The 16,358-nt window shown below is 45.7% G+C and overlaps 1 protein-coding gene and 1 non-coding gene across 2 annotated transcripts in view; both read right to left on the bottom strand.

Annotated features, from left to right (window-relative positions):
• Positions 1 to 14,901, bottom strand: part of IGFBP3 (insulin like growth factor binding protein 3) — a 41,111-nt gene extending 26,210 nt beyond the window's left edge. Inside the window, exons 1-2 of the mRNA XM_077916564.1 lie at positions 14,318 to 14,901; positions 3,825 to 4,045 (exon numbers count right to left, since the gene is read on the bottom strand). Coding sequence (XP_077772690.1) covers positions 3,825 to 4,045; positions 14,318 to 14,720 — 624 coding nt within the window. The 5' untranslated portion in view covers positions 14,721 to 14,901. The remainder of the gene's footprint in view (positions 1 to 3,824; positions 4,046 to 14,317) is intronic.
• Positions 11,672 to 11,778, bottom strand: LOC144324999 (U6 spliceosomal RNA). Its single transcript, XR_013390300.1, has one exon. It is a non-coding gene; the product is annotated as a U6 spliceosomal RNA (small nuclear RNA).
• Positions 14,902 to 16,358: the final 1,457 nt, after the last annotated feature.

Here is a 16,358-nt window from a genome sequence, read left to right as displayed (position 1 = left end):
ATGGAAAAGGGGGGAAACCACCAAAGAGGAATTCAAACAAATAGCCAGCACGTGTAGACACAAAGTCAGAAAAGCTAAAGCACAAAATGAACTCAGGCTTGCTAGAGAGGTTAAAAGCAACAAAAAAGGCTTTTATGGGTATGTTCGTAGCAAAAGGAAGAACAAAGAAACCACGGGGTCACTCAGAGGAGAAGATGGTGAAATGCAAACAGGGGACACAGAAAGGGCTGAACTCCTGAATGCCTTCTTTGCCTCAGTCTTCTCCGATAAAGAAAACAATGCCCGACCTGAAGAATTTGGAGGAAATGATTCAGCAGAGGAAACACAGCCCAGAATAACTAAGGAGATAGTACAAGAATACTTGGCTAGTCTAGATGTATTCAAGTCTCCAGGGCCAGATGAACTGCATCCAAGAGTATTAAAAGAACTGGCAGATGTGATTTCAGAACCACTGGCAGTCATCTTTGAGAATTCCTGGAGAACAGGCGAAGTCCCGGCAGACTGGAGGAGGGCAAATGTTGTCCCTATTTTCAAAAAGGGGAAAAGAGAGGACCCAAATAATTACCGCCCAGTCAGTCTGACATCAATACCAGGGAAGATTCTGGAGCAGATCATTAAGCAAACAGTCTGTGAGCACCTAGAAAGGAATGCTGTGATCACCAATAGTCAGCATGGATTTCTGAAAAATAAGTCATGTCAGACTAACCTGATCTCGTTTTTTGACAGAATTACAAGCCTGGTAGATGAAGGGAACGCAGTGGATGTAGTCTACCTTGATTTCAGCAAGGCATTTGACAAGGTGCCCCATGATATTCTTGTAAAGAAGCTGGTAAAATGCGGTCTTGACTATGCTACCACTCAGTGGATTTGTAACTGGCTGACTGACCGAACCCAAAGGGTGCTCATCAATGGTTCCTCTTCATCCTGGAGAAGAGTGACTAGTGGGGTGCCACAGGGTTCTGTCTTGGGCCCGGTCTTATTCAACATCTTTATCAACGACTTGGATGATGGACTCAAGGGCATCCTGATCAAATTTGCAGATGACACCAAACTGGGAGGGGTGGCTAACACCCCAGAGGACAGGATCACACTTCAAAACGACCTTGACAGATTAGAGAACTGGGCCAAAACAAACAAGATGAATTTTAACAGGGAGAAATGTAAAGTATTGCACTTGGGCAAAAAAAATGAGAGGCACAAATACAAGATGGGTGACACCTGGCTTGAGAGCAGTACATGTGAAAAGGATCTAGGAGTCTTGGTTGACCACAAACTTGACATGAGCCAACAGTGTGACGCGGCAGCTAAAAAAGCCAATGCAATTCTGGGCCTCATCAATAGGAGTATAGCATCTAGATCAAGGGAAGTAATAGTGCCACTGTATTCTGCTCTGGTCAGACCTCACCTGGAGTACTGTGTCCAGTTCTGGGCACCACAGTTCAAGAAGGACACTGACAAACTGGAACGTGTCCAGAGGAGGGCAACCAAAATGGTCAAAGGCCTGGAAATGATGCCTTATGAGGAACGGCTAAGGGAGCTGGGCATGTTTAGCCTGGAGAAGAGGAGGTTAAGGGGTGATATGATAGCCATGTTCAAATATATAAAAGGATGTCATATAGAGGAGGGAGAAAGGCTGTTTTCTGCTGCTCCAGAGAAGCGGACACGGAGCAATGGATCCAAACTACAAGAAAGAAGATTCCACCTAAACATTAGGAAGAACTTCCTGACAGTAAGAGCTGTTCGACAGTGGAATTTGCTGCCAAGGAGTGTGGTGGAGTCTCCTTCTTTGGAGGTCTTTAAGCAGAGGCTTGACAACCATATGTCAGCAGTGCTCTGATGGTGTTTCCTGCTTGGCAGGGGGTTGGACTCGATGGCCCTTGTGGTCTATTCCAACTCTATGATTCTATGATTCTATGATTCAATTTCTCAATTAATCTGAATTTAACCACATAGTAAGGCACAGGAGTTTCTAAATCTTCAAGCCCTTTTCCTTCTGGTCACATAGCTGGACTGCAGAGCTGTACAGCAGACAGCAGGAGCAGTTACTGGGAAGCAGCCACCACAAATGAGATCTTGCTTTTGTAATCACCACTTTCCTCTTTTCTCACCCACTGCCTGGATGGACTATATCCTACTGGCCAAGTTTTTGAAATCCTGGCTGTCATCTCTCAATGAAACGAGGTCTGTTCATTGACATACTGTCAACAATATTTCTGCTGCTTCCACTATTGCTGTTTCCCTTTTTATTTTAAAGAAAAATGCTCAGAAGATGGCCTTTGTGCCGTTTGCACTCAGAATAGATTGCGAAATTAAATCAGCATCTCTAAATACGAGTTATTGCAATGTCAGAACTTGAAGTTCCCCAGTTTCAGAATTGGTTGAAAGGGGATAGCATGGAAATAAAGTCAACCTGTCTATTACCCTGTGAACACAAACCTTTGTGTTTCCTTCCTCCTTGTGGAAGAGAAGCAGCGCTCTCCGAAAAGCCAGGCACCCTTGGGCTCCCACTGGAACATTTCTACATTTTGTGACAAATGAACCAGGCAAGGCCACATTTCACTTTCATCAGACTCTCTACATTTTCCATTTATGTAGGTTTTTGGAGTGGTCCCTCCCAATTTTTTTTCCTTTTCAACAGCACAAAGTTGTGTCTGGATCAGCCATGAGTGTTTTGATGCACAGCCAAGAAAAACACAGCAACATTTTGTGTGCTGTTGGCATGGGGATCTGCCGCTTGCCTGCCAAGAGCAGTACATGAACCAGAGTATTCTCTGCTCCCGTTTCCTCCAGTCTGGCAGGTCTGCAGACTTTGTTCATATCCTACACATAAGGAACAAGAAACAGTGACCACTTCATCCTCCATGTGTGGTTTTTTTCCAAGCAGAGGCATTTTCAGCATGGCAGAGCAATCACTAGCAAAGCTAGACACTGCTTTGTGTGCAGAAGAAAACTTCTGATAGCCAGCCAAAAGTTGATACTGAGTCCTGCATTCACAGCACTTGCTATGACTGGCTGCTTGGGATTATAGGCTCGCAGACATAGACAGAAAGCAAGGAATTTTTATTTATTAGCCAATCTGTTGTGTATGTAAGGGGAACAGGACATTGCCACCATAAAATCTTGTCCAGCCAGGCAGCTTAAGTATGGAGTGGTGTGGAGAATCCTCTTTGAAACGTCACTTGTCTTCCTCAAACTTTTCCTTCCTTCAGGATGACTCAGATGTTTCGGCTAAACACAAACCTCATTTACCTTAATGTTTTGCGTTAGGAATGAGACAAGCCATGATTTACACCAGCTTTGCTTACTGGGCAGAGATATCCTCCACCAGCCGTGGATTCCCAACAGAACCCTCAGCTGCTGGTGAGAGAGATGGAGGAAGACCCTCAGCATCACATGACTAACAACCTCCAGGAATATTTGTTGTGGGATATTTAAAACTCCCTTGGGAAACCAACCAATGAAATTCACTTCTCTGCTCTCAAAATTCCTCTGATATTTCTCCCAAACAAGAAGATTCCATATCTGCCTCAAAATTTCATTCGAGGCAAAACCTGATGTCACCTCTGGTTCGGAGCTGTATGCAATGATCAAAAGAGGCACAGGGACTCTAACCTGCCTGTGAAGTGACTACTGGTTGACAGATTAAATGTGATTGCAATGGTTCTGTATAATTCAGAAATCTTGCAGCTGTCAGGATCAGTTCTAGTAATTCTGGCAACAACACAAGCTCAGACAACTAACAATATCTAGAGTCTGCATCCATTTAAAGTGATATTTACGGAACACATGTATGTTGCTTTTTCTGTTAAATAAAAATTACTTACATATTCAGTCTCCTGCTTGGACTCAGAAGAGAAATTCAGTGTGTCTGTGCTTTGTGAATCGTATTTGTAGCGTTGGGTATTTTTGGCGTGCTCTTTCCTAATGACATCTATTTTGGTGTGGTGAGCATGTGACTTGGGTTCCAACAGTCTCTGTGTGTTGGAGACAGACTGATTCTCTGTGCTGCTGATGTTCTGGTCTTCTTCTGAATTGCTGGCATTCCCTTTAAACAAAAACAAATGTTCAAAAGTTAGCCCATCGTTTATTAATTGTAGCGGAAGAACTTCCACATGATAATGTCTCTGAAGGTTATTATCACGGTACATTAGGATGGTGCACGGAGCATTCAGGATAGCAAAAATAAGAAACTGCAACCTACTTTTTTACAATGGGGGAGACAAAACAGGGGAGGGCAAACAATAGGGAAAAGGGGGTGAAAGTGAACGAAGCTGCGCTTATGGAGGCTTTCATAAACATGAAAAGGTTCCAGCTACTCAGGCCACAATGCTTAAAAACCAGGCACTTATCCAGGAGGGCTCCGCTGAAGTCAGTGGAGCTATTTTGGAGTAAGTGGTTTGAAGACAGCAGCCTCAATATCATAGAGACGGCAGAATCTATTTCCTGAACAGAAAGAGTTCAGTATTTTCATGACTGAAGGAACCTAGTGACTTTGCAACCAATCATGCCAGTGTTATTATTGGGCTGCAGGAGTTGTGTGTCTTTCATTTATATTTAGATGTTTGAAACCTGTCCTATAAGCTCTAAATTGATTTGTTTTCACAGTCATAATTTTTAAACCACTAACATCTAGCAAATCACCTTGCCTGAATTTGAAGCATTTCCGCTTCTTACCAGGAGAGGGCACATTTTGTCATGACTTGATCATTTCTGAAGTCTGGACCCCAATGAGAAGTTTGTCAGCAGCTTACACCCCTGCAAGGCATGCAAATATCTATACAGGTAATTTGTCAAATTTGCATGCCTTGCAGGCATATATTCATGGTGCATAAAATGCACTGTGAGAGTGCTTATATTTATGATTAACATGAAAAACAATGTGTTTTCCTCTGAATGAGGAAACTAATAACGAAAGGTGACCCACCATCTATGACAAATGGGTTGATATTTATTTTAATGGATATTCTGACCAATTGCTTATACAGCTGCTGTCATTGGGCTTTATTCCATGTTCTAAATTATTTCATATTTAATTCTCTTTAAATAAACCTAGAATCTACAGTGGTACCTTGGGTTAAGAACTTAATTTGTTCCGGAGGTCCGTTCTTAACCTGAAACTGTTCTTAACCTGAGGTACCACTTTAACTAATAGGGCCTCCTGCTGCTGCCACACGATTTCTGTTCTCATCCTGAAGCAAAGTTCTTAACCTGAGGTACTATTTCTGGGTTAGTGGAGTCTGTAACCTGAAGCGTCTGTAACCTGGAGCATCTGTAACCCAAGGTACCACTGTATTTGAAAGCTGTGAACATTGTTCTGCTATGATCCTTAGACATTATGCTGATTTGGCTTTTGCTAAGCATTACAAAGAATTGCTTTCAAATATGGGACAGAAACAATGCTTCCGGGTCTGCACAATATTTCGTCTTCGTGTGACTGCAGCAGGTTGCATTTGGTCTTGGATGTTTTTAAAGGGAGCATCTCTCAAGCTTGCTTCAGGCTTCCATTTCAGCTAAAGATCACCTGTGGCAATTACACTGGGAATGCACAACTATTAAATGAAGAGCAGGGAACTGCCTGGCTTTAGAACCGACCACAGCAAATGTGTACTGACATCTTTATTCAAAATGACACAAGGCAAGAAGTTCTGCAGTGGAGCTGAAGGCCTGAGCAGCAGAAAATGCGGCCGGTTGGCCAAGGCATCACCTTCTGGCAGGTGGTTTTGGCACAGCTACTACTGACACTGGGCACACACAAAACATAAACGTTTAAGAAACCGGATTTGAGGAAGCAGAGTATTCTGTTTTCTATGGGTTTTATTCAAAGCCTCAGCAATGTTTAACCTTCACACTGTTTGGGGTTTGTTAATTTGGGTATTTTGCACAATTCAATTTAAAACATACACACAGAAAGTATGTTAATAGAGTCTGCACAAATTTTCTGTTGAAAAACCTTATTTTTGTTTTTAGATTTTTTTCAAGCATTCCATGTTACTTTATCATTTCCCATCTGCGCATATATATATATATATATATATATATATATGCAGGTTTTGGTGTCCTCGGGTGTCTTCCCGTGTAAAAGATGGGGTGTCTAGGCGACGTTTCGACGAGGTCTCACTCGTCATCTTCAGGCTGGTGCTTTCGGCTTCTTGTTACTGGAACAGAGCAGGATCTCAGTGTTTGAGTTCCTATAAATACTGTTGAGGAGGTGTGGTGTATAGCCTCCAATGTTCTGGGCAGAGAGGAAGTTCCCAGGCTAGTGTGCCTTTTCTTCTTTTGTTCCTTAATTACTTGAGGGATATCTTGAGTGATTTCTTGAGTGATATCCTGAGTACCACTTAGGTGGGTCATTAGGTGTGGATTAGTTGCTAAGGCCTTTGTGTCTTGACCTCTTGAACTTTGTGAAGAGTTTTTCTGAGAAGATGGCTGTACTGCACTTAGTTGTGCTCTGGCTTGGCTTCGTGTATAGGGGCGAGCTGTGGTTTTGTGGCCTGTGCCAGCCAGATCTGTGTAGGGATTGCAGGGGGGTGCAGCATCCGGAGGTGCCACCATGGTTTGGCTACTGGATGGTGTCTGTAATTTATCTGTGGAGAGGGTCTGGGTTTGGGTCTGGTGTGGTTGACCCAGACACCATCCAGTAGCCAAACCATGGTGGCACCTCCGGATGCTGCACCCCCCTGCAATCCCTACACAGATCTGGCTGGCACAGGCCACAAAACCACAGCTCGCCCCTATACACGAAGCCAAGCCAGAGCACAACTAAGTGCAGTACAGCCATCTTCTCAGAAAAACTCTTCACAAAGTTCAAGAGGTCAAGACACAAAGGCCTTAGCAACTAATCCACACCTAATGACCCACCTAAGTGGTACTCAGGATATCACTCAAGAAATCACTCAAGATATCCCTCAAGTAATTAAGGAACAAAAGAAGAAAAGGCACACTAGCCTGGGAACTTCCTCTCTGCCCAGAACATTGGAGGCTATACACCACACCTCCTCAACAGTATTTATAGGAACTCAAACACTGAGATCCTGCTCTGTTCCAGTAACAAGAAGCCGAAAGCACCAGCCTGAAGATGACGAGTGAGACCTCGTCGAAACGTCGCCTAGACACCCCATCTTTTACATGGGAAGACACCCGAGGACACCAAAACCTGCATTCCTGTACCCGTGAAAATCTACGAAAGCATATATATATATATATATATATATCTTTAGAAAATAGTTTGCATATCTATTACCGGATCATGACTAACTTATTTATGTGATCTGGCAATGAACTATTCATAAAAATAGCAACCTGATTTCCCCTCCCCCTTTGAACTTTGAGCATAGTTAGAAATAATTATGTCCCACTGCCCAGGCATATATAGGCCTTTCCAAAGTTTGGAAGAGACTGAATGAGAAAAGACCCTGTTATTTTACACAACGGTTGCCAAGTTAGCTTCATCTCCTTTTATAGTTGCCTCAGAATCACTCTGGAAAGGAAAAAAGGGGTTGTCTAAGCAACGTAGCCTTTTATTTGGGGGTGGGGTGGAGATGTTTCGCCCTGTCTTTGGAATCTCTGAATGCCAGAAGGCTCTGGCCAAGGCAATGGAAGAGGGCAATTGTGCCACCTACATCATTTCCGAAATATGAATACGTCACACAGAAAGCAGGTCTGTGAATAATAATAATAATAATAATAATAATAATAATAATAATAATAATAATAATTTATTTTTGTACCCCGCCCATCTGGCTGGGTTTCCCCAGCCACTCTGGGAGGCTTCCAACAAAGATTAAAAATACATTAAAAGGTCAGGGCTGCCTTCAGTTGACTATCTTGCTTTGCTAAACATCCACCCATGAAACCCCCAGTTGTGATGGAGGAATGCTTCCCCTTCGACAGGCACAACACTGGTCTGTAGTTTTTTGCTGAGCATGTTACCATACAATCCTAGAACTGCAGAGCTGGAAGGGACCCTGGAGCTCCTCTAGTTCCACCCCCTGCAATGCTGGAGTCTCAACTGAAGCCCCCACGGCAGATGCCCCTCAGAAGAGGAGAGCCCCCACCCACCCACCGGAGGGAGCCAGGCTTTTCTCTTTGGACTCCCGGCTCCCTTGGAGAGATGGAAGCTCCGCTAGGGACTTGCCAAGGGGCTGAGCTGATTGGTTTGCCCAGGTTCTCCCATAGCAAAGCCCCCCAAAATATATACATATACCGTATTTTTCGCTCTATAACACGCACCTGACCATAACACGCACATCATTTTTAGAGGAGGAAAACAAGGAAAAAAATTCTGAATGAAACAGTGGATGTATCATTTTTGTGCTTCATGCTGTGGCCACAGACATGTGATCTGATGGTGAATTTGGGGTAGCTCAATGCAAAGATCCTGAGGATCCATGCTTTTTAACCACATTTTTGCACCATTGCAGCCCCAGGCAACAGTGGGTGTGTGATTTTTGGGGGGCAGGCTGCTATGTGATCTGATGGTGAATGTGGGGTGGCCCAATCCAAAGATCCTGAGGATCCATGCTTTTTAACCACGTTTTTGCACCATTGCAGCCCCAGGCAACAGTGGGTGCATGATTTTGGGGGGGCAGGCTGTAGCCATGGACATGCTATGTGATCTGATGGTGAATTTGGGGTGACCCAATGCAAAGATCCTGAGGGTCCATGTGGATCTATGCTTTGTAACCACATTTTAAGTGGGGAGCGAAGGAAAAACAAAGAAGGGACATGAGAGGGGTGTGCAGAGAAGCAGCTGGCTAAGAATGCAGGAGAGGGATTTAACAGAAGGGAGGAAAGAAAGGCAAAAGTTTCCCCAAACCGAAGCCAGCTCTCTCTCTCCTGCATGTTTTCTGGCTGCCTGCGAGGAGCACGGAGAGGAATTAGAAGGAAAGACCTCTGCTTTCCCCTCTGCTTGCCTGGAGGGGAGGGGATTTGCCTGCTCTTTGTTCCGTTTGAGCAAACACAGCAATGAAACACAAGCGAGTGGGCAGTAAGACCCTGAGGCAGAATGCAGGAAAGCAGCAACTTCCTCTTTTCAGGTTTCCCTCTCCGATGCAACGCACGATTTGATTTTTGCTGATTTTTGTTCCTGCGCTCCCCTAATCGGCTCCAGGGACCCCCCACATTCGCTCAATAACACGCACAGACATTTCCCCTTCCTTTTTAGGAGAAATGATCTGCGTGTAATAGAGAGAGAAATACGGTATTTATACAATGATTTATTTGCTTTTTGGAGTTTGGACGGATGGTTTTGCTGTTTTGGAGTTAGTTAAATAGATCTGATGGTTCTTAGAGCTTGTGTTTTTGTGTTTTGCTTTGTTGATACTCTGTACTCTGCTTCAGGGGGTTTATGCTGTGAAGCCATCTATAAATTTGTTTAATTTTTATGCTTCCTCTCTCCCCACTCGTCTCTAGAAAAGGAGGATGTAGCTTTCTTGTCCTAGTGCAGATGTTTCAAACTTCCTGCTTTCAGGGAATGGTCTGTCAAAGACCCCCAGCAGCAGGGATGGGCTGTCCTGTGGGGCCACCTGAGGTGAAATAATAACGTGCTGCCCCACTTCTGCCACTGGTGGAATGCACCACCATGTGCCAAATTAGGAGAGGGGGCGGTGTCCTGCCAGGCTGTGCCACTCACCAGAATGCCAGCCTTGCAGAAAGTCGGTGAGAGGAAGGTGCTCTGGCAGCCAAAGCGGTGGGGTGGGCAGAGGGGCCCCTCTTGCACTTCTGCCACCTGAGGCAAATGATACCCCCCCACCTCACTAGCCAGCTCTGCCCAGCATATGCCAGCATGTGTCAAAGAGTCTGCAGCACATTCCAAGCTGCGCCCAGTTTATGCGGCACAAGGGCAAGTCTTGCAGAGCCACACCGCTGCCCCATGCTACTAGCCAGTGTGACCCAAGACAACAATGGTACATGAGCTCCATTTGGGGAGGCCACAACATGTCTGTTAAGAACACGTACACTGCGAAATCCACATTGTGATGGAATACAATAAAAGAAGCCCCCCCACCACACACTCTTTAAAAAAATAAGCATACAGCATCTAGCACAATGCATTGCAAACTGAAAACAGTATTAAAGTGATCCACCCAGACCCTCTATGCTTTTCAAGTGCTCTGGGGGGCAGGGGAGTTTAGGAACCCCAGACCTAGAAGATAATGCATACTCTCTTAAGCTGAACATTGCAGTGGGAAATTGGCACCCTGAGAGACTTGCCTGTCATTATGGATCCTTTACAGGGAGGAAGCTCTGAGAAGCTTCCAAGGAACCCCAGGGGTTCTGGAACAGTGAGGGTCCTATTTACTTTAGGCAAATCTCAGCTTGATTGCTGATTTTATAATTTAAAAAAATGGTTCAGTGCTGCATTTTTCTTTCATTTCAGTAAGTATTTTCATTTCTTAGTATTTTATTACAAAGATATCTCATAGCAGTTCAGAAAGATAAAACCATTTTTTAAAAAGTCATACATATTGCAGCACACATAGGCCAGAACAACTCAGCGACAGGGGTTCAGGAAAGTCCAAGCAAACAGGTGAGTTTTTGCTAAGTATCAGAAACCACCCCCCTTTGCTTAGTGCTTCCTGAATAAAGGGGGGGATTCCATTCCTGAGAGCCAGTCTGCTTCTGCAGGGACCACCATGGCAGCCCCCAATAAGCCCCATTGAGAAGGAATCACATCAGCTGCACTTATTGAGCTGAATCTTTCCATTCACTTCTGGCCACTGAAACTGCAATCCCACATTTATGAAGTCCCATGTCTGTAGCACTGCACTGTGAGAGTCCTCTATGCCCCACTGCAGAGAGACGGGGTCTTGCTTTTATTCACCGTTAGGGAAGTCAAGGGTGAAAGAATCAGGGCAGGTAGTATCCCTAACGTGGAAAAAGGAGCCAGCCTGGCCTGCCCATTCCCACGGCTGATATATGAGGCCACAAAATCCACCTTTTCCTCTTCTTAACCGACAAATAGGCTCAGGTTTGATTTGTACATCTGATTAAATAATAGCTGCCTATTATTCTGAGTGGACTCCAAGAAATGAAAGAAACTGATGCAAGCGTGGCATATTTAAAGATTTTCCTCATTCAATTGTCACAAGGTGAGAGTCAGAAATGTGCAATTGTTAATGGGTCATGTTGAATTCCAAAATCCACATTGGAGTGATACCTTCCTCAGGCCCAATCAGAACGCATGGCCTGCTTTAGATTTCTCCAGAACTCTTCATATCAGGTGAGATGTTCAAAAGGACGGGCAAGAGGGAGGGAAGTAGAGTACAAAAACTGGGCTGATAATTGTAAGCCATGAGGTTTGCTTGTAGGTTCAGTTCCAGGGTAGATATTGCAAGCTAAACAAATCCGTGGCAGGTGCTACAGGCATCAGGTTACACACCTAGATCCTGGGATAAAGAAGCAATTTCTACTCATCATCTGTGAGAAATTAAAGTTTGGTAGTAATCCAAATCTTAAATAACAACAACAATAATTTACGGTATTATTTATACTCCGCCCATCTGACTGGGTTTCCCCAGCCCCTCTGAGCAGCTCACAACAAAATTTTAAAAGCACAACAAAACGTCAAACATTAAAAACTTCCCTAAACAGGGCTGCCTTCAGATGTCTTCTAAAAGTCAGATAGACACAGGTTCCTGGGAGTTGAAGTAAAGAGAAGCATGACAGTCTTTATTTATTTATTTAATAAACGAATTTGCATGTCATCCTAATTGCATGTCCATGCTAATCTTCTCTGTATCGTTCCAATTTTAGTATATGTGCTGCCGAAGCGAGCACATGACAGTCTTTATTTGAGGAAAGGCAGGAATGAACATTGGGTGGCATACCAAGTTTTTAAAAGTCAATCGAAACAACTGATTGGAAGATATATAACCCTCAAAGTGCAACTCCCATCTCTGGATGGTGAAAAATTATCTTTCTCGGTTGTAGATTCTGCCTTGAATGGGTTGTTTTGGATAAGAAGCAGCCACTGATTCTTTATCCCAGAATCCTAGATATGCAATCTCTGCTGCACTTGGGAATGCAGCCATCTCAACCTTGGAACTGAGGATACAAGATGACCTCTTGGCTGTTAACACCCACTCTAATTTTTGTTTATTTTTGTTAATTTTTCCTGACCCCATCCCTTGCTTTGTGTAACATCTCATCTGATGAAGGGCTCTAAAGCTTGCCACACTTTCATGATATTTTGGCCCAGCTGTGGACTTGGGAGGTTTTTTTTTCTAATGGACTTTTGTTTTTATGGCCCAGTCTGCATGTGATGCTTAGCCAAACCGTGAACCATGACAATACCACAAATGTGCAGGTATTTAATTATTTAAATATATATATATATATATATATATATATATATATATATATATATATATATTTAAATGGCCACTTTGCTCCTCCCTGGTCATCCTGCTGTCACCCTACCCAGAGTTAAACCATGTGATGTCCAAACCCAGCCTTGTGGTTTTCCTCTCCCAGACAAACCAAGTATTGTTATTGCAGTAAGCCAAGAATGAGCCTTGGCTATGTCTTCGGGTTTGAAAGGCCACCTGTGGATGCAACACAAAGGCCTTAACTCCAAGTAGGGTAGCCCCACAGGAGCAAAGCAGCCTTGATTTCTACAGTGAGTGCCCACACATTCCCACTTAGCTATGGTTTGGCCTAAAGTCCTTCCTTGCATGCAAGGCTAAGACACTCTGGGGACTTAGTCAACTCAAGTGTAGACAGAAAAGCAGCTTCTTAATTTAGGAAAGGTCAGCCAAAGACGATCTGCTATCAAGCAACAAATCCTCAAATGATCTTCATCATCAGCAAACCAGTCTCTTATAATGCTTTTTTTTTTAAGCCTATGCAACTTTTCCAATCCTGAATCCCAACCTTGTGTTCTGAGAAAAACTGCGTATAAGGAAGTTGACTTGACCACCTGTGCTCAGTTATAGGCACCACTGCAATTGGAGTCAATGGTTTTCTTCTGCAAGTTTTTCTGGCAATTTACAGTTGTTTTGTTAAAAAACAAAACAACTAAATTGAGAATCCTCCTTTTTTGACCCCTTAGGAAGTCACTGGAAGCCCCCAGATTTAGTTTGAAAATGACAATTTACACCATCATTTGTATCATACATTATTACTATAGCAAATCCGAAACCCGCTGAGAGTATGTCCCACTGAAAACAATGGAACTTATTTCTGACAGGAAACACGTAGGACTGAACTGTACAGTTGCAATTCTAGGCAAACTCACAAGGGCACAAGTCTCTGTTGAGCATTAAGCTGCACTTCCAAGTGAATATGAACAGGGTTGCACAGCACAGTTTTTGCTCCAGGCAGCGCTTCCCTCCTCCCCTCCACTTTCTAGGAAGGCTGCAAAGAAGACACTTGACTATGCTTGCTTTAGTCTCCTGAGGTTGAGGAGACTGGCCATTCATTCGTTCATTTGGGAATTGGGAAGGCTCTTATGCAGTCCATCAGTGTCCCCTCCCTCCATCTTTTGCGTGTGCAAAGAATGGTTTTGAGACATAGATAACTTTTTAAAAAGAGATATATATATATATTACTGAACTGAGCCAGAGCTGACACATTTTTGCAACAGAATACAGTCACAATTGTGACCAGAATATAGAGCAATTCAACACCTAAACTTTTTTCTCATTTGGGAGCTAAGTGTTCGCAAAGGAAAAAAATATGTCAAGTGAGAAGGTCAAAGGTCATTTTACATCATCATGCCCTTTTCTGTCTTAAAGTCAAGCATTTTGGTCACAGGTGATACATCAGAAACTGAGTTGTTGTGGACACAAGCACAAAACAAACACCAGGGGGCGATACAGCAAAGCAAACTTCACTTGCTTTCCGAACAGCCGAGCCAAAATTGCGCAGAAAATGGTCCGCACAAAATTCGCCCAGCCAAGCGCCAACTCCGCTCCCAGCGAGCAGTTTCCGCCCCCGGAGCGGGGCAGGCGGGACGCCGGGGCATTTCAAAATGCGACTGAAGGAGAGCGGGCTTGATTTATAGCATTTGTATGCCACCCGGTAACGTCAAGGTCTCCGGCTGGCTTACAATGAATAAGGAAAGGTCGTTTACAGCACAAGACCAGACGCGAAGTCCGAAGCGCCAGAAAGACCGCTGGAAATCAGCAGAATCTGAGAAGACAGATTTCTAAGGAAATGACCCGCGGCGAGAAGCTCCGCACAGCGCGAACTGACGGCAGGAGGAGGAACCGGAGCGGCGCCCGGGACCTTCCATTCCTGCCCCGGGGGAAGCCGACGAGCGCCCGCCTGTCCCGCCAGCCGCGCTCCTCCCTCCCTGGCTGGCTCGCTGGCTCACCTGGCCCGCGGGTCCCTCGCAGCAGCAAGGCTCGCACTTCGCCGCCGCCTGCTCCGGGCGCGGGCTCCTGGGGGGCGCCGCTGACGTTGGTGCAGAGCCCCTTGCCGTCGAGCAGCGCGTGGAGGGGCTTCTGCTCGCCCCGGCGCGGCCGGCAGCGCAGCCCGGCGCCGCACAGCTCCGTGTAGACGCCGCACGGGCGGCCCTCGGGCAGCGCGCACGTCTGGCAGCAGCCGCAGCCCGGCTCGGGCACCAGCTCGGCGCACGGCGCCGCCGGCGCCTGGCACTGCGCCCGCGCCCGGGAGTCGCACGGCTCGCAGCGCACCACCGGGCCCGGAGGAGCCCCCGACGCCGCCGCCAGAGCCCACAGCGGCGCCCACAGCAGCGCGCACAGGCGGCGCACCATCGCCGTCCCACGGACCGCGGGACCCGGCGCGGCGGGGCCCCGCAAGGCTCCCTCTCGGGCGGCCCAACCGTCAGGCGCGGCCGGAGCTGGACGGAAGGAGCGGCGAGGCAGCGCGAGAGGCAGCCAGGCGCGCCCGCAGAGAGCTCCCTGCCGCCGGACAGCGCGGCTCGTCCATCTGCCGCCCGCCCGCCTCCGGCGCCGCCTATATAGCGCCCTCGCAGGACCCGCCCGCCCGCCCGCCAGCCCGAGGGGCGGGGCTGGGGGGCAGCGCGGCGGCCGAGGAAGCTCGTGCCCTTGGGGATTGCCCCCGGCTTCCTATTCAGTACCCGCCGTAACTTAATCAAAAATAAGTATACTTTTTTGGGGTGGGGGGAAGTTGCTAACCTGTACAGTATTCTTAAATCTAGCAATCTGTGTTGTCTGCCTTATGGAAAGATACCCACCTGCTTGGGCAGAGCTTTCATTAAGGCGTTATTCGCAGTCTTGCCGTCTATATCCATAATGCAGATGCACCGAAACTATTATTCAGGAAGCAAGTGTGTTATCCTATTAATATGCAACAAGACTCCCGTTTCAATCACTTGAATGGCAGTGCCGTTCAAACTGCGTGCAAGCACCGCGTCTCGTCATCAATTATGCGGGGCGGGGCTTACCTGTGCCCCCCCCCCCAATATTTTATTTAGGTTGACACCTTTGTATCTCAGAATCCCAAGCAAAATTGAGATCTAATATCATCATATATCATCATCATATAAAAGAACAGGGCAAGGAGGCTTCCGTTTATTGAAGCGATGGGAGATTATTTGTCTCTGTGTTTTAATCATCTGATGTCTCTCCCTTCCCTTCCCTTTCTTTGTCTCTCCCTTCATCCTAAAAACACAACAGCAGAGGTCGCTGGTTGCCCAGTATTGAGTTGAGGGATTGAATAAATGAGCAGATTTGCAAAGAAGGGACTGGGTACTGACTCCAAATGGAGAAAGAAAGTTTTCTGTTCTGTTTTAAAACCCTCATAGCCTTTTTGGGGTCTGAAAAGCTTTGGGATGATTATGTAGATTGTGTCCAAGATCCAATGGCAAAATAAAGAGCATTTGAGCCATTGATGTCTGCATCTTCTTTCCATTGTAACTGGGACTGATTTTTATTGCACCTTTTCTGTTCCATTGCAAAATAAGGAATTCATCATTTTTTAAATTTGCAAGCGCCAAGTTTACACCCAGTTAAATAAATATTTAAGTTCTACCACAATCCCATGTAAGCCACCAATCTGCATATTCAATCTAGCTCTCTCTAGTATAGATTGCCATATGCCACTCATTTGAAAGTACACTTTGAGTAAGAGCCATACAGTGGATCTTCTCCTTCCCTCTGAACCCCTCAGCTGGACTTCTCTGTGACCCTTCCCCTCCACCGGAGGTGGGACCAGTTTGCTTTGGCCCAACAATAGCTGTCCAGGTATCAGCTGCCTTGGGGCGGCAGGCAGCCCTCATGCCTGCTGGGTGTTGACACGCTTCTCCACTCTTGGCCTCTTGTAGTTGGGCTTGGCTGCCATAAAGAAGTCTTTGCGCTACCATTATTATGGAGATCCTTTTGATATTTTAAAAGCTGCTACTATGGTCGCCCTTAGTATGTTTTCTATAC

This window comes from Podarcis muralis, chromosome 12 (genome assembly GCF_964188315.1).
Source record: "Podarcis muralis chromosome 12, rPodMur119.hap1.1, whole genome shotgun sequence".
Lineage (NCBI taxonomy): Eukaryota > Metazoa > Chordata > Lepidosauria > Squamata > Lacertidae > Podarcis > Podarcis muralis.
Note: the sequence above shows the minus strand (reverse complement) of the source record. Positions and strands in the feature narration are given on the sequence as shown.